Source organism: Aspergillus multicolor (assembly GCF_047715735.1).
Source record: "Aspergillus multicolor strain CBS 133.54 unplaced genomic scaffold BDW74scaffold_39, whole genome shotgun sequence".
Taxonomy (NCBI): domain Eukaryota; kingdom Fungi; phylum Ascomycota; class Eurotiomycetes; order Eurotiales; family Aspergillaceae; genus Aspergillus; species Aspergillus multicolor.
In genome coordinates, this window is record NW_027395990.1 from 55,724 (window position 1) to 75,476 (window position 19,753).

Consider the following 19,753-nt stretch of genomic DNA (forward strand, 5'->3'; position numbering starts at 1 on the left):
TGAAACCCCTCACTGCTTCCAAACTTCTCCTCTTCTCTCCGCATCCTCTCCCCACGCTTCCTCGGCCCAGCTTGTTCTATAGCCGGCTGTCACTGTCAAACGACCACCTTGAAAGAATAGATCGTCTACCCTTCCCCGGCTTCCCCAGCTTCTCCAGGATCCCTGCACAGGCTCCACCCAGACTCCACGAAGCAATCCGGTTAACACTACTACCGCACCATGAGCCCAGCAGAACGCCTCAGCAAAGTCGTCGACGTTCTAACGGGCGTCCAAACGGTCCAAGAGCCCAATGTGACCCCCTGGAACCCCGATGCTACGCGCTTTCCCTCTCGTAGAGAGCTACCCAAGATCCCGGGTGCTCCAGACGATGCGGCTTGGGTTTGGGGCAAGGATGACCAGGTTGGCACCTACTGCTTGTTTTCTCCTTGGCTTGAAATTTTGAGTCACGATTGATATGCAGGACATGTCTGACGTTTGCGTTTATATCTAGATTGGCCGATTGAATCTCCTCACGCCGGCAAGAGTCAAAGCCGCTGCTGCGGAGATCAAGACTGGGGAGATGGTTCGGTTGGAGTACGCATATCTGCACCTATGGCACTTACCCATTGTCTCTCTCATTTCTTCACCTTGCTTGGGTAGTTCTGTGCGAGATAACTGAGATGATGCGGGCAGTCTCCCCCTCGACGTCCCCAAAGCCCCTGCATTCGGCCGCGAGGTCTTCGAGCATACGATCAAGCCGCTGGGCAGCGGCGTCGGATACGATGACCTATATACTCTGAACACGCAGAGTGGAACGCAATGGGATGGATTCCGACACGTATGTCTGTCCTTTTCCCTGGTAGACCAGAAAACATACAGAACTATACAGACCACTAACACTACCCCTAGTTCGCCCACCTCGGCTCGAGGCGCTTCTACAACGGGGTCCGTCTCCCTCCTCAACACACACCACCACCCCAGAACAAGTACTGACAATGCAAGGCAACATCCACCGACATCGAAGGCGCAAACCCCACAACCCGCTGCAGCATCCACCACTGGGCAAAGCACTGCATCGCCGGGCGCGCAGTCCTCCTCGACTACAAGTCCTACGCAGAAACCCACAACAAGGACTATGACCCTTATACCTCGCACGCTATCTCGTATGCTGACCTAACCGCCTGCGCATCATACCAGGGCGTCGACATCCGACCTTACTCCGCGGGCGGAACCATAAGACCCGGCGACACCCTGCTCGTCCGCTCGGGCTTCGTGCAGCGCTATAACGAACTAAACGATACCCAGCGCAGCGCAGCAGCGGCACGCACGGGAACAGATATTGCCTGGGCGGGTCTGAAGCAGGAGGAAGACATCCTGGACTGGCTGCACGATTGCTACTTCGCGGCTGTGGCGGGGGATAGCCCGACGTTCGAGTGCTGGCCTGTCACGGCTACGGAGGGGGGAAGGGGCAAGATCGGGTTCATGCATCAGAATATACTCGCGCTTTGGGGGATGCCGCTGGGCGAGATGTGGGATTTGGAGGGGGTCAGTGAGGTTTGTAAGAGGTTGAATCGGTGGACGTTCTTTTTGACCAGTGCGCCGGCGAATGTTGTTGGTGAGTACTTCTCCCTTCGCTATTTCATTTACGCTGCCTCGAAGGTAGGGAGGGCTAATTGGTTATGCAGGTGGTGTGAGTTCGCATCCGAATGCAACGGCTATCTTCTAGGGTTTGTCTAGGTAGGGACGGTAATTCCAAATCGAGGACCCCGAAGTAGTCAATCGTAGATGACCTTGAAAAACGAGCAACGTATATTCAATTCCCAGTTCATAACATTCATGTGCATTCGTGATTGACATCATTAAAGAAATTCATCATTGTTTCAAGCACCCAGATCCAACATTGTCTAGTTCAGATGTACTTCAAATATCAAGCCAAAGTACTCCGTTCCATAGATAGTCAAAAGAACTCCTCCGGCCACTGGAAGCCCCCTGAAGACTTCCTGATGGGTGCAGTCGCGATTCCATCTTTCTCCATCTGTTCTCTCCTCTTACCAATCTCCCTAGCCAGACGACGATCAACCTTTGCCGCTGTCGCAGCTAGGTCTTTGGGGAGCGGAGGCACGGGTGGAATGTACTCATATCGCGCCTTTCTCCTGTTAGAAGTTGAATTCGAACTCGGCGTTGTGGATTCATCCTGCTGAGACGGCTCGATGTCATGTTGCTGCGGCGGCTGTTGCTCTAATTTCTTAGGGCTACAGTCAAATGGATGATCCTCGCCACCTTCAAAGTGTTGGTAGTGTTGGTTCTCCTTGTTGTCCTCGAAGCTAGGGCCGGGGCTGCGACCACGACCATGACCAGGTGATGTGGTGGAGCGTAAATCCCCCCGACCACGTTTCATTCGTAACACTGGAGTTGCGGAGCGATTGCGAGTGGTAGATCGGGGCGGTCTGCTTGCTGGTGCCGACGGTGACATTCGATCCGCACTCGGAGACGTACCGGTATTATTCTCAGCGGCAGGGCTACGTCTCTGGTCCTGTTTCCGCTCCACAGATCCAGGGCTATCGCTACGGGTGTTCTTGGGGAGTTTCGGCTTGCGCGAGGGTGTTTTTTGGTTGATGTCAGATTCCGCTAGTGCTGGGTTTGTCTCTGTCTCTGCTTGACCTGGAATCTGGGTCTCTCTCCTTTCCTGGGATTGTTCCGAATAGACCGGTGGGATGGGCAGAGGCTGTCCGTGCGAATCAGATTGGTCCTGTTTCTTCCTGGATTCAGGGTCCGGGGACTTGCGTTTGCGGGACGGGCTGTGTGCAGAACTAGAACGTGTTTCGGACGGTTTGCGCCACGATTTGGGTGACTTGAGGCGAGTTTTGTCTATGCGTATCTGAGCCTGATCCTCGGTCTCGGGTACTTGAAGTGTGTTTGCATCTGGCACCATGGTAGTACTCTCGGCCTCATGCAGCAGCCTTTCTGACGGTAGCGACGGCAAAGCCCCTGGGACGAATTTCCGCTGGTACGGTCTCTCCTCATTGAGACTACCCCGCGGCAATGGATCTTCCTCTCCCGCAAGGTCTCGTAGCTCTCGCTTTGCCCGTTCAAGCTTATCTTCAAGATTACTGACTCGCTTCAAGAGCTTCGCCTGCCGCTGCATGTCCTTCCGGGACTTCTGGTGCCGAACTTCCTGGCCACGGTTATCGATATGCTGCAGTAAGGACGAAATTCCGTCTTGTTTCCTCATGGAAGGAATCGCCAGCGAGGACTTAGCTTTTCGTAAATCAGGGACCGGTATCGTCGCACGGTTCCCGCTCGATGAAATACGGACACTCTCACTTTGGCCAGAACTCTGCCGTGAGCTCTGCCGTGAGTGTTGACCAACGCCTCTGCCGCCACCACTGCCGTACTCCATCTTCGCCTGGATAGACTTCCACGTCTTATCCGGAAGGCTGGCGCCCGCCCCGGTCCCAAGGCTCTGGATATAGCTTCCTTTCTGAGTACCCTGGTACCCCGCCCGCTTGAGCTCCTCGTATGCAAGTTGTGCCTGCTGGAGCCGATCATCCGTGCCCTCCTGCGGCCGGTTGCCTTCCTGAGTTTGAGAGCCCCTCCAAATATCAGACATGCTCCAGCTGCCAAACGGGTTGAACGCGGACGCAATGGTCTTCCCAAAGCGGAAGATTCCTGATCCGCGATTCGTCAGGCCGCGAGTCGTCGCTTCATTGCGCGCTTCGTCGGGGAAGAAGATACTAGGCGGTTTCTCGCTCACAGTATCATTCATGTGGCCCTCAACGAAGCGGGACCGACGACCAGGGCGCACATGTCTCGGTGACCGCGATCGTGATCCCGGCGAGGCATGCCTACTGTAGTGACCAAACCACCGCCTTGGCGCACCAGAGACATGCTGCTGCTGTTGATCTCTCCGTCCTGTTGTCTCAACCTCCCTCTCCACCGGAGGGCGTCGCCAGTCGTTCGAGCGTTGTCGCTTAACCGAATACGAGGAAGGAGACCTGTTCGAAGTCGCATTTGAGCCTTTGCACTCTGGGTGCAAAGACTCCGGTTCCTCAGCATCATCAAACTGACCAGATACCTCAGACGAGAAGTCCGACTCAACGCTAAGGCGACTGGAGCTCCATTCTTGGTGTCGGGAGCGAGAGGAATAGCTGGAAATGCGGGGATCCGGCGAACGGCAAGTTGACTCGAGAGAGCGCTGGAGCTGGTGATCTGCGTCGCTGTTTTCGATGTCGGCGCTTCGCTTGGCGGCTCGGGAGGCCGAAGCGGAAGACATCTACACCATTGACTGTCAGTCACTGTGTCTCAGGATCGCGCAAGGGAGTGGGACAGGGTCTTTCGTAGGTACGTCTGAAGGGCGATGGATGGAAACTAACCTCCGCAGTCCGCACCGATTGGATGCGTGCTCCTTGCTTTTTTCTCTCTTCTCTTCTCAATCTTACAACGCGACCAGTCAGAGCATGGATGAGAACGGAGAGAAACTGCCTCCGCACTGGGAGACGGGGCGTGGGGGAGGGGTTTTGTTAGGCCGATTGTTTGTTGTTTTGGTGGTGCTGTCGCCAAGCAACAGACAGAGAACAAAGACGGCAGAGACGGGAAATAAACAGACGCACAGGTCAACGTCAAAGAAAAAATCTCTGTTGTTATCTGCTCAGATTTTCTAAAAACTGGAAATACATTGCATTATTCATTGCAAATCGTCTTCGTTGGAATGCAGGTTGTTGACTGCTTCTATGCACAGGCATTCTATGGCTCATTCCTAGGAGATCATAATTAGAATCACAAGTATAATTGGACTCAGCAATGAAAAATATCTAAACCCTCTTAGGACATGCTTGTATTGTGCATATCTATCCAGTCATAATAACTGTGAGACAGTGCGCTTAGATCATAATCCGAGACGTAGGAAAATTCCAAGTAGGGAAAAAGCCCAGAGGGCCAGTCATGCCGATGTAATGGATGACATCAGCTTGGCATATATCAAAGATGACAAAGTACAAATGAAAGAAGATAAGGCAGAATCATATACAGTTTTCAAAAAGTAGAATGGAGGTATAGAATGTGGACCTGAAGTCGTGGGAATATGAACCAAAGTGACCATTTTCAGGCCGCAAGAAAATGAAATCGAAGAAAACGAGCTTTTCGCCAGTACGCCATTCCTTATACCAGAAGCCCACCAAGGGGTATAATAAATAAACGCCGTTTGAACTGTTCAATGCATGGTGGCAGGTTTCGAGACCATTCGTCCATTAGCACGCTTGTACGCCATCTGGTCGGGACCATCAAGGAGTGAGACCCGTTCAAAAGAAGGCCTTCGCTGCACTCCAGGATAATATTCACTGTCAGGCCGCGCTCCGTTGTGCAATGGCCGATCGTCATGGCCAAACGACTCCTCGTACGTCCGTTTCGACAGCATCTGGTTGGTATCCCAGAGACCCTTCACAGGACCATTCTCGTTCGCCGGGCTGGATCCAATGCTGCTTGACGGTTGAGACGTTGTGGAAGGGAACTCAGGAAGTGTCTGGATCGGAGGAAGAGGCGTGACCATATGGGAGGATGTTTGACCCCCAGCAATCCTGGGTGGTTCATGTGGGTAGTTTCCATCACCCGGTTGCATAGTCCGTAGGGGTGGCAGGTTCGTCGGTTGCGGTGGCTGTGCATAGTTCGCGCGGTCCGTTGGAACTCGTGAGGATGGATGCGGGTAGTTCATCGAAGAAGGCTCGTATTCTTGGCTTATCGATAGGTTCCGCCCGTGTGATATAGAAGAACGAGGAGAAAACGGGTATGAGGGCGCAGTCGGTTGCGAGACGTGAGAAAGCGGCGGTGCCGGGTACTGTGTTTGTGTTGCGCCGAATGACAAATGCGATTGATATGACGGAGTATGTAGCGGCGGATGTGCAGCAATATGAGCGGCGGGCGGAGGGGGTGCGTGAACGGAAGCTGGTGAAGGGGTCGAAGGAGGGAGTGCGACTGCGCCTGGCACCGTGATCGGGGGAGGAATCGGCGTGGAGGACGGAACAGGAGTAGAAGCCATGGGGCGCTGGTAAGGCTGAGGAACAGGATGGCCATACTCCACTGCTGACGGACGGCGAGAGGCATAGGAGTACGGGTCGACTGTACTGAGACTCGCGGACCGAGGACGTTCCGGAGCATTCGCATAAGCGTCCGGTGCGGCGTATTGATCGCCAGGGCGACCATTATAAGCCCGCTCGTTGTCGAAGTCGTACTCCTCCGTCCTCTTATCTCCCCGCCGTCTCATCCGAACATCACGCCGAATGCGGACACGGCAACCCTGCTCCGCAATCATGCGGCTGATGGGCGTACTCGTGGTCAATCCTGGAAACTTCTTGGCACTGTAAACAATGAAAGGGTTCGAGATGACCTCCAGCCTGAATTCCAAGAACTGCTGTGGCGGCCCCAATTTCCCAGAAGCTGGCGCAGGCATAGGATGTGTTCCTTCGGTTGCATCTTTGGGGTCTTTAATCTGCTCGAACAGATGGAAGCTGAATCGGTAAGAACCCTCATTCCGCACGGAAAGATCAGGAAAGATGAAGTATCCAGCTCGGTTCGGTTTGTCCAGGTATGCCACACCAGCGACCGGTACACCCGTCAGGACTGGTGAGCCTTGGCTGTTGACTTGATTTGCCGACATTCTGCCTTGTGCCATCGGGCGCTCGGGCTCCAAGGTCGCGAAGAGGAAGAAATTAGCGTTATAGACGAATGTAATATCGGTTTTATGGCTGTCGTCATGGGGATCCGACTCGTAGATGTTTAATTCAATGACTGGGGGAGGATCAACAGGGCGGCGGTCGGTGTGCGCTAGTCAACAACTCAATCAGCCTTCTTTCCGCATCTTTCAGTGCTCTTTTCATACACTTGGAACCTTGACCGCAAGCTCTCGCACGCTTGGGCTGCTGCATGATGCTCATTTTGTACGTGATCCTCTTTCCTTCGCGAGTAATTCGGCTAACAGAATTGGTATTGCCGGACTCGCTGAGCGAGAGGCTGAGCGGCGGCGGTGGTCCAGGAAGCGTAGCCATTTCGACGGATAATGCGATAAACTCTAGAAATCTAATCGAAATTTGCATTAGGAGGATAGCTAAAGCCACAGTCGCGATTAAGAGATGCAACATACAGATCGGCCTGTACAACTTGACTACCGTTTCGAGAGATTGGTGTGGCAGCCGACACAATCAACAGAGCGACAACAGACAGGTGCGAGTATCGCTGAGAAACCCAACGAGGTATACGTGCAACAATACTGCGTAGAACGAGAGTCCGACTCGAAGGGGAGGAGTGGAGGAAGAAAAGAGGCAGTCGAGTAAGAGACAAGATGGGCTGGATGGGATAAGCAGCCCACGGCTTGTCCCTTTCGGGAGGGTAGGAAAGGAAGAGGAGGAGGGTTGACGGACGAGCGATCGCGCGGAGGGTGAAGAGCTGCAAGATGTCAAGTGAAGAGGGGGCGACAGCGATAAAAGAGGGACAGAAAAACGGCAAAGTCAGCCGTGTAAGGAAGACGACCACCTATGCTATCGCAACGACACCGGTGGGCGCTAGATAAGTTTAACTAACGAATATTAAGTACTTCGGCCGGGGATGGATCGACCTGACCGAGACGAAGATCCCCAGAATTTCTTTCACGTCAGCTGTCAAAATATCCTAGCTGCGACGAATCCTGATTTGCGGTAGATAGCTCGATAGCTCTTTTGAATTCACTTTAAAGCTCTGATTCGTGCTGTTACGAGGTAATTTTCGAGTTCTTTGTTGTCTTTCCCAGGCGAAGAAGTCCTGAAGAATCACAACAAGGAATCCTGAAAAGTGGTGGGCTCCCGACCGGCGCAGTGGGTGCAGATAGGGGAGAAGGGGGGTGGGAACGGGCGCCCGGTGATTGGGTCGAGGGCTGCGGTAGAGTTCGATGGGCCGCCGTCGTGGGCCCGTGGCTTCGTCGCTGGGAATTTGGGTCTTCGGGCTCGGAGCAAAAAGAAGCAGGGAAAATTAGAATAATTCCCGATTAAGCAGAGCACCAAGATTAAAAGACCCCACCTAGGGCTCTATTAGAGGCTTGGCAAGGTCCGTGTTCCGCCCATGACATGAGCGGTTGGCATGACGCCAGAGTAAGCTTCCAAGCTAAACCCGACAGAGAATGGCTGACGGCCATCGCCGGGTGACTAGGCGTGGTCCGGGAGCGCGCTATGCCTGAGGAGGACTAGCGTGGCTTCAAGTCATGCTCGCTTGACTCGCTTTACCAGTCAATTTCCACGACGGCCTCGAGGATTGCGATAGATGCATCCTCCGGCCGATTTGACAAGGGCCGGCGACACGGAAGGAAACCCTAATCGGCCGTCCTACCCATCAATTAATCATATGGCTGGGCAGTTCCTTGGTCTGGCCTCCATTCCTGACTGAAAATGGCGTGGCTGAGGTCGCTTAAGGAGGCAGGGCTTCCAAAGTTGCTTTCACAAGGGGCGAGATCACCTTTGATCTACGCAAGCACTGCACAATTTCGTTGTTCGCTGCCGAAATACATTCGTTCTCGGACCCGAGACGGCGGATCGAGAGCATTCCCAGAGTCTGGTACCTTCAGAAGTGGTCAGTGCGTGCCTTTAGGTTAGGTTGCCCATTTCGTATCTTCTTCCGAGGATAGCGGCAGGTATCGACTCCAGTTGCTCCACAAGCTAAGGCGACAAAGCACAGAGTGAGGCTGGGGGAGCCTAGCAGGAAATAAGAACGAAGCGGTGGCAGTTTCACGATAGCTCCTGCGCCAGAACGTCGGGAGAAGCTGAAATTGAAGGATTACTTTATCAACACTGCTACGTTGCCAGCCAAGATCTCAGCAATGGAACAATGGAATGGGACAATCCGACTGTGGCAGAGCTGCTCAAGACTTTGTTCTTGCGCCCTGCTGAGAACAGCTGAATCATCACCTCGGATTTGCCAACTTCTCGGAATATCCGAAGTTTCTTGAGCCCCTGTCAGCCTTCAAGATCGCCCGGCGCAGGACAAGGGCGCTTCTTCCTCAGGGCGCGGATAAATTATATCCAAACAGGAATGCCCATGGTTGCATGCTTCCTTTTTCTTGCGAGATTAAATCGCCAGTCAAAAGACGAGACAAGCCCAGGGGCACGGACAACAGGAGTCAGACCAAGAGTTCACCAATCACCTAGAATGACAAGGACAAGTCTGGGCCTCCGGGGCGCCGATCACATACTCGAAAGTAAATGGCCGGGATTTAACCAACAGCCATGATTGGACACTTCTGTGCTAGCCCAAGATAGCCTCCTGCTTCAGGAATGGTCCACTCGTTCGGAGCGGACCGGCCAGGGTGGGCCTCGTGGATAGCTCCCAGTCGGTCATCTTGGACCTGAAATCGCTTGAAGCACTTCTCATCCCTCCAGTTCTCGCCAATCCGCAATCTGTTGGATCCATGGTCGATGGATGTTACAGAACCCAGGGCTTGGATTCCTCTAATTAATCAGCTGGACGGTGTGCCGGGACTACCTCCGAGTCAGGGCTCAGTCCCGAACCCGACGGGGAGACGAAGCCTTGTCACTTCTGCTATCCAGGCTATCTGCAAGACTCAATAATGCAGGACTGCAACTCAAGCCATTTCCAGTAACCGCGTTGTCGGATCTACCCGGCATGGATCGTCGTCACACATCAAGTCTTACCACCAGGAAGAAGACACACTATTGGAATCTCAACGGTTGGAACATGACTGCATCTGGATCACACGGTGACTTCGATTTGCTTCTTCTGTACTCCGCACGCAGTACAGTCGTCACGTATTGGCGAGCAAATTGACCGAGCAGCGCACGCACCCTCCTTGAGAGTCTGAGACTAGAGCCCTCTAGCCGAGCCAACTCCATGTTTAGCGTCAAGAGCCCTGCATGCTGCGAGCGATCCGAATGGCCGGCTTCATATTAATGTTGGGGCAATGAATGCACTGCGCATCGATCGCGTCTCTCCTGCATAATCCGTGCCTTCCGACGAGGACTCATTCTGGTTGATTCAGAACATCCATGCTAGGCAGGGAGATTGGAAAGTCCTTTTGAGTGGCCGGGCCAGAACCCGGTTACACGGCTGGCCCAAGAGATGAGTTTTACCCTCCAAGTGTGCATCACACTGCCTATATATCCAGGCTCCAGCATAATTTCTCCAGGTTTCCAATCTGAGTCGGAACCAGCAGGCTGTGCAACTTCGGTGGTTACATGACTCCTCACAAAGTCCAGACAGACGGGCTGCGTCCTCTAGCCCCAAGTGCTCTAGCCGCCGTTACTCCCTTCAAGCGGGCCGCGATGTGATATGGAGAATATGATCTATCAGGCAACTACCTGCACTCGCCCTCCTGATTCGACAGCCTCGCAAAGATATGGCTGTTTTTGGCAACCGTTGCTGCTGATGCGTCGAATGCCAGCCCGGGTCACCTACCCAGCCTTGAGCTTAGGGCCTGGGCAGAGTCTGGGCGCACTCTTGTCTTTCTTATTTTCTTCATCTGACTGTCTCTCCGAGACTCGGGGTCTGACAGCTGCTGCGGCAGGGTCGCTCATCATGCGCTTGGACCGTTGAAGCCCCCCCGATTGTGTGGCACGGTGCCTCACACGCAAATCGGAGTAACCTTCCTCAGCTCCCAAATATGTACAGCGATACTCCGCAGCACGAATTCAAGACTCCCCGCTTCGTGAGGCGGCTTGCCCAAACTTTACTCCGTACTGAGTAGGCAACCTTAGCAGGCTCGGCTATCTCACCGGAGCAGGTCAGTGTCGCACTTGTCCTACACAATCTGCTTACAGCAAGGGGCGCAAAAAAGTGCCCACTCTTTGTGCTACGCAGTGGGCTCTCAGCCTCTCACAGTCTCTTGGAAGTCAGGATCTTATTTGTGCGTTATCGGGCGCACTCCTCAGCGGCCAGTGCCGTCAGCGTCCTTGTTTTTCCCGCAATTCCCTTGGGTCTGGCCTTGATGATCATGCTGCGTGGTCGACAGTGGACCGATGATCTTCTTCCAGACTGTTTGCCGGGATGAAGCCTACGGAGTACGGAGTAACTACATACATCCATGTACCTTGGAACTGATCTCAACAAGGGGTCGCATGCGAGGTTGGAAAAATGATTGATATTTGCAACAGTTTTTCAAGACCGGAGGATAATTTCCAATGGATGCAGATCGACTCCGCAGATATCAAGCTCAATTTTTGGTGTAACGCGGGGCAAGTCTGGAGTACATAATTAAGCGTCTGTCCCTCAGCCTTCATTCGGCACACCGACGCGACAACTCGTCGAGCGAGCCGGTTTCTAGAGCCGAGTCCTACAGGGCAGTAAACTGGATATTACGCTGTGGTCGTTCGCAAACTTTTGGTAGCTTTGATCACCGAGTGAACACCCAGTCTCAAATGGCAGGCAGATGTGTAGAGTTCTAGAAGCAAGGCACCTTGAGAGATCTGACAAATATACAGATAACAACCTTGGGAACTTCCCGACAAGAACGCGATCCAACATGACAAATTCTACGCAGGATCGTCGCTGCTCGCAATACCAATGATCGCCGTCAGGGTCCGGTCCGCTATCCCAGAGAATCATCATCCTTTCGCCATATCCGCCCACTTGGGACAGCCTCCTCCCAAGAATTCGACGACGAACCAAGATCTTGTCAGTACACTCAGATTCAGATCGAGGATCTCCGAGTCCGTGCCTATTCCCAAGTCTCCGAAGTATAGCCGTACAACATTCCAAATCCTGCGTCTTTCCGTTCCGCTAGACGAGAATTGCCGGCACCGCAAATCCTCGATGCATGATTCATGCCCGCTCTGCTATTTATATCTTGGCAACAAAGAAGAACTTTATTTACATCTCAGGAAAGGCCAGTCACAACTATGAGGTGCACCAACCAGCTCGGAGAATTGGGAATTGGAGTCCTGGCTTGCCCCGGAATCTCACCCTCCAGGTTGGTGGGGAATGAGGGGTAGGCTTATGCTTTTCCGTTGACAAATACCAGAGGCGTCCATGGCCGGCTTCTCCTTCATTAAAATCTTTGCGCATTGGATGTTCTCGGGAAACGGACTGTCCTGACTGCTCACCAACGCGTGCTACTTTCTCAAATCCTTCGAAGAACATAGTGCGATGGTTTGAGTTATCATATTTGTCACTTCTTCGCTGGCAACCGGGCTTCGATTCCGCCTCACCAACCTTGCATGTCAGAGCCGCATATGTGTGATTGAGCACAAGATGCACATCTCAACCAATAATATCGTATGAGTTCTCTGGCCTTTTCTTCCATTTCATTATTTTGCGACCTGGCCTTCTCCATCTTCGTTCCATCCATACTCTTTGGTTAGTATCACAGCCACATCCGACACCAAAAATGAACCCTCTATATCCCTTGGAGCCTGCTGGCGAAAACATCTGGTTATACCAGCCGCCCATGACTGACCATCGCACCACTCGTCATGGATATCCAGCGCTCATCGTCATGTGCACCTGGTTGGGCGGTGCAACGCCTCGACGGATAAGCAAGTACGTGGGCTACCACCGTCAAATCTTCCCAGGCTCCGCCATTCTTCTCATCATGACCGACATGATCGATATCACGGTTCGCTCGTTCAGCGCTATCCGATCTCGATTGCAGCCGGCACGGAAAGTCATCCGCAGCATTCTAGGGCCAGACGCGGGCAATATCGACAAAAACTCTAACGCGGTGCTTTTGCACATATTCTCTCACGGTGGCAGCAATACCGCCATCCAATTGATTCTCTCCATGCAGAATCCCAGGCACCCAAGCGGCATCCGCAGACTTCCTTTGCAGGGAATTGTCTTCGACAGCTGCCCGGGAGATACAACTTTCATGCGCAACTATCAAGCCAGCGTATACTCCCTGCCGCCAGCGTCTCTGCCTATTCATTTGATGAGCAAAATGCTGCTGTTTCCCACAATAGGTGTAATAACCGGGCTTCAGACTCTAGGCATCACAAGCTCCATCAGCAAGATGCAGAAACAGTTGAACGATAGTCTGGTGATCTCTGCTCGTGTACCGCGGCTGTATCTCTTCTCAAAAGCGGATGAGACGATCCACTGGGAAGAGGTGCAGGCTCATCTCGACGACGCAACCGTCCGAGGATATAACGTCTCTAGTGTTGTATTTCATAAGAGCCCGCATTGTGCTTTGATCGTTGAAGATGAGAAGCGCTATTGGGGTGCTATTCAGCAATTCTGGGAGCAGATTGTTAACACTAATGTCCCGGCGGACGTGGTCAAGGGCGAGGCAGAGGTTGCGCTGAATATTCCAAAGGGTATTCGGGAGAGCAGATTATAATTGAACGTGCCTTAATCATAAGATATGTACTACGTTTGTGGCACAGCTTTCTAAGATACTATGCCCTGCGTCAATCAAGTACTCTTTCAATTTCACGGCTTCGAAAAATTCAAGCAGGCCTTCCTCTCCCATCGTCATAGAGTATAGCAGCAGAAGTAACATACATGATGATGGCCATAGTCTGATTAATCTCTTCCAGGCCTCCCTACGGGCAGATGGAATCTTGCCCGGCGATCAAATGCTTGAGGTCTCCATTGACCATTACCTACGTCCTATGAAGACAGTCTCCGCCTCCGGTACCTCATACCTAGCCTAACTGACCACTTGGAACATTTGCCAGGGTCATTCTACTACCGTAGAAGGGAGCAAGCGCAGAAGTACATATGCATTTCCTACGGGAAGCTCACCGGTAGCATTGAGTGGTGAGATTCTTATGGCTGCAGAAGACAATGACCTCGGAAGGCTTATATATGGATGGACATATACTGTGCATCTAGATACAAAGGGGCCATTTGCTTCATTTTCCCGCTTCTATGCTTTACAGGAGGAGCCGCGTCTTCTGCTTGGGGCTGATCCTGAGCTTTCCTCTCCTCTAAGTCATCGAAAACATGATCATAGTCAGACACTCGCCAGTCCCCGACCTTCCGGTCGAAAGTGCACCATAGGTCACACAATTCCCAAACGTACGGCGCATATGAGATGCAAGTGGAATAGCATTGGAGGCCTTCCGTTGGAGTCAACCAATTATCAGCCAATCGTCTTCTGATGGACCTTCAATTTGAGATTGGATGTGTAATTGAAGCGTATAGGAATAGATAGCTATTGATCTTGCGTGGCTCTGAAGCTATCTATGAATTTTACTCTCCAGTGGGCGCCATCATGTCTTCTTACAAAATGCCCGTACGCAGTACCTAAATGACATCTGAGCCCAGGTATTCCTTAATTGCTTCAACCTTCCAATTCGGCCATTGTCTTTTTGTCACTCTGAGCCCCATTACGAAGACTCCGGAAATTTCCCACGATTATGCCGGCGTCTCACTCCAGGTAACTGTGGACCTGGAGCCAGAGGAGGTGCCTACCTTCCTTGATGCCCTCTGGAGTGTATATGAGAAGATCCTCCAGGAGGAAAACTGCACCTTAGTCGAAGTCTACCAGTCCATCGAGGACAAGGGGCAGATGATGTTCAAGAATTGGTATGTGACTTTCTTTTGCACCTCACTGCTGGTGTAAATGCTAAAGCTGTTGGATATCTAGGTCCGCATCAAGGGAGTGGGTGACTGAGGTAAGACATCCGCTCATGGATGTATCTCGTGCTATGTTCACTGATTAGGACATGTACAGGTCTGAATCCGAGACTTAGAGTTTTTACGAAAGAAGACGGACCTAGGTTGTTCATGATATTTCGATGGGTTTGAGTTGTGATTATTATGCTGTGAGAATTCAGGATCCGGCCGGAAATATATTGTTGCACGTCCCTGCCATGCAACATTAGTCTAGCTCGCACCGAAAGTAAGCTACGGTGTTGCTTTCGTGGAATAAACCACATTTCTGCGAGGATGCTTTATAAATTGAACACGTTATGAGCTTATGGAGCCCAGGACAGTGTGATATGAGGAACAAGCGATGCGCGATTGCTCTTCCCCACATCGAATGCCCGCGACTTCTCCGATTTCTCCAACTTCAACTTCTTGTCCACTCCATGCCTCCCTTCCATGGATCTTCTATCCATCCTCCCTGATTTCTCGATAAAGTGGTATTCGCACATCATCCCACCCCTTGAACGAAGCCGAATCAACACAGTCGACCTCATCTCGCTGGATACTCTCGAAATCGCGAAACGCGCCCACGTGCCTCCCGCAGATGTCCGCCGTTTAGCCAACGAAGTCATCAAAGCCCTGCTCCAAGATATCGGATTCGAAGAAGCCCCCCGCCCCGAGCAGGAACAACCTAATGGCAGCTCCGGCCCCGATTTGCCATTGATTGCAGGCCCGCGGACTAAACTCGACCTGTCGCGATGGTGCACGATCAGCACCCTTGACCCCACCTTGGATACCTTGTTGAATGGAGGGATCGCAACTGGATATGTGACAGAAGTGACGGGCGAAAGGTATATATGACTTGGTGAAATACGGATGAGTGTGGCTGATGCACTGTAGCGGGAGCGGCAAGACGCAGTTTCTGCTTGGTCTGTTGCTGGCCGTGCAGCTTCCACCACCTCGAGGTGCAGGCCGAAGCGCGATCTATATCTCTACGGAGGCTCCGCTTGCCACGAATCGGCTTTCTCAGGTTATCGAGTCTCATCCGGATCTATCGAGTCTTTCGCGTGACGATGCCCCTTCACTGGAGAGGATCCTTTCCATCAATGCAATGGACCTTGAGAGCCAGGACCACATCCTGAACTACCAGCTCCCCGTTGCTATCAAGCGGTTCAATGTCGGCCTCGTCGTTATTGATTCTATTACCTCCAACTACCGAGCCGAGCATACTTCCCACGACTTATCGGGCCTGTCGAGCCGCTCCGGAGAACTCGCCAAACTAGGCCAGATGCTGCGTAACTTGGCCGCCAGCGAAGACATCGCCGTTGTCGTCGCCAATCAAGTCTCAGATCGATTTGAGGGAGACGCCCCCTTACCTTTTGCTCGAGCACCTGGTAATCAGATCTCGAGGTTTTCTCCCGCCGCACAGCAAGCACAAGATTCTAAGTCCGGGCTGGACCGTGAGGCCGCCGCGTTGCCTCGGTCTCGAATGCGGCCATCAGAGCCGGGGAGTGTTGAGCTGAACCAACATAACCTCGCCATTCTCCATTCTACGTCGAACCTGTCATCAACATCGCCTTCGTCCACGCAAGACGACCAACCGCACTTTGATGGGTCATACCTCGTGGGCAACCCGATGCGAAATGAGATTCTTAGCCTACAGCATCAACAACGCTTCTTTACTGGGTGGGGAGACACTGCTCAACCTTCAGTGGAGAGCGCCTACCCTGGTCTTCAGCGCCCTGTCCTCAAGACTCCGACATTAGGGCTCGTTTGGACCACCCAGATTGCATGCCGAATTGCCCTAAAGAAGTATTCCCGGCCAGTTATTCTTGACCCTAACATGGGCGAGGAATGCGAACCACCCAGTACTGAGCCTGCATTGCACGCGGCTCCCCGTTTCGATGAGATTTCAACTCGATCAAGTACCCCTCCTGCTCCAGCAGCTCCAAGACATGCACCCAAAACCTCATATTCGTCACCACCTCAGCTCATTGAACATACAATCCAGCGTACCTTGAAGCTGGTCTTTTCTCCATGGGCCGGCGGCCCTGTGCCTGAACAGTCCGAATTTGAGAACGAAGTGGAGTTCGAGATTTGGAAGGGCGGGATCAGAACTGTCCAAAGGGACTGACGCCGACATCACTTACATACAAATATGTCTTCGGTATATGTCTGCACCCAGATATGCTACTGCCTGGTGCTATATACGTACATAAACACTGATACTTATTGGGAGAGTCTGTATAGGATTGTATGGATGTACGGCAGTCGTTGATTACAATGCCAACGAATCCTCGGATGGCCATGTACAGAGATACCCACAGCTATAGATTATCAAACTCTCTAAATAGTATCAACCACTATTCCAGAATTCATTCTTCGGTCTCTTGGTGTTAAACTATCAGCTCGTGGGGTCTAATCAAACTGTTATCTGATTCGCCCCTCGGATAACGTCGCGATTAGAAAATGCCTCGGCTTCCCTTCGGCCCCAGATCTCGGACCATCATCAAGAGGTAACTCCTCATCTTTGTTTCACACCATCTTTCTTTCTCCTCTCTAAACCTTTACTCGCTCTCTATTTCATCAACTACAACACCTAATCATCCAAGAAGGTATCAGAAAATGGCCGCCGAACGCCTCAACTCTATCCTCTCCCACCTCCGCCCCGGAAACAAGGGCGTCGCCGCTATGTAAGTCGCCACCTCCGCATACTCGCTCTTTACCAGCACGCAGAACAAGATAACTAACTTCCATACCTTCACAGCTCGCAGAAAAACCCCGACGACGTTGTAATAACCCTCTCGCTCCGCACCCCGCTCACAAAAGCCCGAAAGGGCGGCTTCAAAGACACGGAACTCGACTACCTCGTCTACGCCCTGCTGAAAGAAGTAATCGCCAAGTCCCAAATCGACCCTGCCCAAATCGAAGATGTTTGTCTCGGCAACGTCAACGACGGAAAGGCTGCATACCTTGTCCGCGCCGCCTCTCTCGCCGCCGGAATCCCGCATACGGCCGGTGCATCCTCGGTGAACCGCTTCTGCTCCTCGGGCCTCAAGGCCGTCCAGGATATCGCGAACCAGATCTCCCTCGGCGCTATCGATGTTGGTGTTGCGGTTGGCGCGGAGCTCATGTCGCAGGGTGGAGATCGATTGAATAAGCCGTTTAACAGCGAGGTTCTGCAGAACCAGGAGGCTGCGGATTGCATGCAGCCCATGGGCCAGACGAGTGAGAATGTCGGCAAGGACTTCAACATCAGCCGGGCGCAGCAGGATGTCTATGCGGCGGAGTCATTTAAGCGGGCCGAGACCGCACAGAAGGCAGGCTGGTTCGATGACGAGATTGTGCCAATTACGACGCGCATCAAGGACCCCAAAACCGGCGAAGAGAAGTCCGTGACGCTTTCCAAGGACGATGGCGTGCGCTACGGCACGACCGTCGAATCCCTGTCCAAGATCCGCCCCGCGTTCCCGGATTTCGGCGATAGGAGTACCGGCGGCAACTCGAGCCAGGTTACCGACGGCGCTGCGGCAGTCTTGCTCATGCGTCGAAGCAAGGCAATTGAATTGGGTCAGCCTATTCTGGCGAAGTTCGTCGGTGCGACGGTTGCTGGTGTTCCGCCCCGTGTTATGGGTATTGGGCCTACGGCTGCGATTCCCAAGTTGCTTAGCAAGTTCAACATCGACAAGGATGATGTGGATATCTATGAGATTAACGAGGCGTTTGCGTCGATGGCGGTTTACTGTGTTGAGAAGCTGGGATTGGATCATGCGAAGGTTAACCCTAGGGGTGGTGCTATTGCGCTGGGACACCCGCTTGGTGCAACGGGTGCGAGACAGATTGCGACTATTTTGAGTGAGGCGCGGAGGACGAAGGCGAAGGTGCTGGTTACGAGCATGTGTATTGGCACTGGTCAGGGGATGGCTGGGTTGTTTGTTAATGAGCAGTCTTAATGATCACGCTGTTCGTCATTGTATATTTTGGATAGTTGTCAATATCACGTTGTTCATGATGTCCAAAATCCTGTGTTCAGCTGGGTATGGGTATAACGCTAAAGATAGATACAAATAGCAGACGATGGTATCACCAAGAGAATCAAGAAGACCCATCCCTCTTCTCCTCTCTCGCGCGTCTCGCCCTCTCCTCCGCCGCTCTCGCCAGAACCTCCCTCATCCCCCCAGTACCACCACCAACTCGACTGCCACTCCCACTCCCACCCCCAAGAACCTGCGAACTCCCCACAACCCCACCTCCATCACAAACATGCCCACCCTCCCTCTCAACCTCCCAATCACCAGGGTTATAGAACTCATCACCCCCAGCCATGCGCCCCCCACTCTTATAATCGCCCCTCTCAACCTCCCCCTCAATCTGCTTCGTGAGATCCCAGAAGTCCCGATCATGGTCACTATGCACGCAGTGCGCAAGCTCATGGCACAGCGTCTTCCGGATCGTGCGGTAATCGCGATACCCGTCGTAGGCGTCCGTGCGGAGACGGAGCTCAATAACCTCGCCCTTATTCCTGTTTAGGCCCAGTGTTCGAGATTCCGAGGTTGTGTGTTCGGCCGGGTCCATTTCTGTCAGCAGCGGCACGGAGAAGCGGTGCTTTGCCATGGCGGATTTGATGCCGGGGTCGTCGCGCAGGCGCGTGAGGAAGTGCAGGCTTTTGGACGGGTTGGGCAGGTATGGGAGGGGTTTTAGGGCGTGGAAGGTGTAGTTGTTGCTGCTTGCTGTGCTGCTTAGGGTGTGGATGCCGCTTGATGATCGGGTTGGTGTGGATGTTCGAGAATGTGCGCGTGCTTCGGCCTGCGCCGCGGCGCGCTTCTCTTCTCGTCGGCGGGTTTCTAGGCCTTGGGTGTTTAGGCTCTCGATTTCCGTTGCGGGTGTGCCGAGGAGGGTGATTTTGAGTTTTGGGCTGTCGAGTAGGACGAGTTGAGATAGCGGGGTTAGGGCAAAGGGGGCGCGTTGCATGCCTGGCTTCGGGGCGATCAGGAGCTTCTGGTTTTCGAGGGGGATGTGGAAGGTTGAGGCGAGGGTTGTTGCGAGGTCTTGGAGCGTTGCGTCTGCGGGGAGCGTGAGGGGGTGGGCGGTGCCGCGGTGGTGGATTGTGAGCGTTAGTTGTGTTTGATCAGCCATGTTTCCGATTGCACGTTGCGCTGAGGTGGGTTGAGGCTCGGATGGCGCAACGGGCGCAGGCGATATGGTCTTATAGAGGGTG

The 19,753-nt window shown here is 53.0% G+C and overlaps 8 protein-coding genes across 8 annotated transcripts; 5 read left to right on the plus strand and 3 right to left on the minus strand.

Annotated features, from left to right (window-relative positions):
* Positions 1 to 144: 144 nt before the first annotated feature.
* On the plus strand, positions 145 to 1,705 carry BDW74DRAFT_188309 (uncharacterized protein; the record flags this gene model as incomplete). Its single annotated transcript, XM_073731691.1, has 6 exons — positions 145 to 399; positions 491 to 573; positions 673 to 817; positions 889 to 924; positions 982 to 1,594; positions 1,665 to 1,705. The coding sequence occupies exons 1-6, from the start codon at positions 220 to 222 to the stop codon at positions 1,703 to 1,705; spliced, it is 1,098 nt and encodes a 365-aa protein (XP_073579016.1). The 5' UTR covers positions 145 to 219.
* Positions 1,706 to 1,842: 137 nt separating this feature from the next.
* On the minus strand, positions 1,843 to 3,197 carry BDW74DRAFT_162037 (putative nuclear RNA binding protein). Its single transcript, XM_073725879.1, has one exon. It carries the CDS (start codon positions 3,122 to 3,124, stop codon positions 1,937 to 1,939), a length of 1,188 nt encoding a protein of 395 aa, XP_073579017.1. The 5' UTR covers positions 3,125 to 3,197; the 3' UTR covers positions 1,843 to 1,936.
* Positions 3,198 to 4,646: 1,449 nt separating this feature from the next.
* veA (sexual development activator VeA) lies at positions 4,647 to 7,746 on the minus strand. The gene is made up of 3 exons (XM_073725880.1): positions 7,112 to 7,746; positions 6,851 to 7,047; positions 4,647 to 6,795 (listed from the first exon to the last, which is right to left on the minus strand). Exons 2-3 carry the CDS (start codon positions 7,014 to 7,016, stop codon positions 5,189 to 5,191), a joined length of 1,773 nt encoding a protein of 590 aa, XP_073579018.1. The 5' UTR covers positions 7,017 to 7,047; positions 7,112 to 7,746; the 3' UTR covers positions 4,647 to 5,188.
* A 542-nt stretch (positions 7,747 to 8,288) lies between these two features.
* On the plus strand, positions 8,289 to 9,285 carry BDW74DRAFT_162041 (uncharacterized protein). The gene has a single exon (XM_073725881.1). The coding sequence runs from the start codon at positions 8,385 to 8,387 to the stop codon at positions 8,586 to 8,588; it is 204 nt and encodes a 67-aa protein (XP_073579019.1). The 5' UTR covers positions 8,289 to 8,384; the 3' UTR covers positions 8,589 to 9,285.
* A 2,804-nt stretch (positions 9,286 to 12,089) lies between these two features.
* BDW74DRAFT_96143 (TMEM53 family protein) lies at positions 12,090 to 13,565 on the plus strand. Its single transcript, XM_073734172.1, has one exon. It carries the CDS (start codon positions 12,332 to 12,334, stop codon positions 13,277 to 13,279), a length of 948 nt encoding a protein of 315 aa, XP_073579020.1. The 5' UTR covers positions 12,090 to 12,331; the 3' UTR covers positions 13,280 to 13,565.
* A 629-nt stretch (positions 13,566 to 14,194) lies between these two features.
* BDW74DRAFT_182844 (uncharacterized protein) lies at positions 14,195 to 14,639 on the plus strand (the record flags this gene model as incomplete). Its single annotated transcript, XM_073730363.1, has 3 exons — positions 14,195 to 14,472; positions 14,534 to 14,561; positions 14,610 to 14,639. 3 exons carry the CDS (start codon positions 14,195 to 14,197, stop codon positions 14,637 to 14,639), a joined length of 336 nt encoding a protein of 111 aa, XP_073579021.1.
* Positions 14,640 to 17,033: 2,394 nt separating this feature from the next.
* kat1 (putative 3-ketoacyl-CoA ketothiolase (Kat1)) lies at positions 17,034 to 18,621 on the plus strand. The gene is made up of 2 exons (XM_073725882.1): positions 17,034 to 17,228; positions 17,303 to 18,621. Exons 1-2 carry the CDS (start codon positions 17,161 to 17,163, stop codon positions 18,486 to 18,488), a joined length of 1,254 nt encoding a protein of 417 aa, XP_073579022.1. The 5' UTR covers positions 17,034 to 17,160; the 3' UTR covers positions 18,489 to 18,621.
* Positions 18,622 to 18,630: 9 nt separating this feature from the next.
* Positions 18,631 to 19,740, minus strand: BDW74DRAFT_188313 (putative zinc metalloproteinase; the record flags this gene model as incomplete). Its single annotated transcript, XM_073731692.1, has 1 exon — positions 18,631 to 19,740. Exon 1 carries the CDS (start codon positions 19,669 to 19,671, stop codon positions 18,631 to 18,633), a length of 1,041 nt encoding a protein of 346 aa, XP_073579023.1. The 5' UTR covers positions 19,672 to 19,740.
* Between the last annotated feature and the right edge of the window lie 13 nt (positions 19,741 to 19,753).

Bases quoted from the DNA above. Each gene is read 5' to 3' on its own strand.
- BDW74DRAFT_162037 (XM_073725879.1), bottom strand. From the start codon at position 3,124: ATGCAGCGGCAGGCGAAGCTCTTGAAGCGAGTCAGTAATCTTGAAGAT.
- veA (XM_073725880.1), bottom strand. From the start codon at position 7,016: ATGGCTACGCTTCCTGGACCACCGCCGCCGCTCAGCCTCTCGCTCAGC. The intron at 6,796-6,850 runs GTATGAAAAGAG...GTTGTTGACTAG, and splicing joins TTGCGGTCAAGGTTCCAAGT to CGCACACCGACCGCCGCCCT.
- BDW74DRAFT_162041 (XM_073725881.1), top strand. From the start codon at position 8,385: ATGGCGTGGCTGAGGTCGCTTAAGGAGGCAGGGCTTCCAAAGTTGCTT.
- BDW74DRAFT_96143 (XM_073734172.1), top strand. From the start codon at position 12,332: ATGAACCCTCTATATCCCTTGGAGCCTGCTGGCGAAAACATCTGGTTA.
- kat1 (XM_073725882.1), top strand. From the start codon at position 17,161: ATGGCCGCCGAACGCCTCAACTCTATCCTCTCCCACCTCCGCCCCGGA. The intron at 17,229-17,302 runs GTAAGTCGCCAC...ATACCTTCACAG, and splicing joins AACAAGGGCGTCGCCGCTAT to CTCGCAGAAAAACCCCGACG.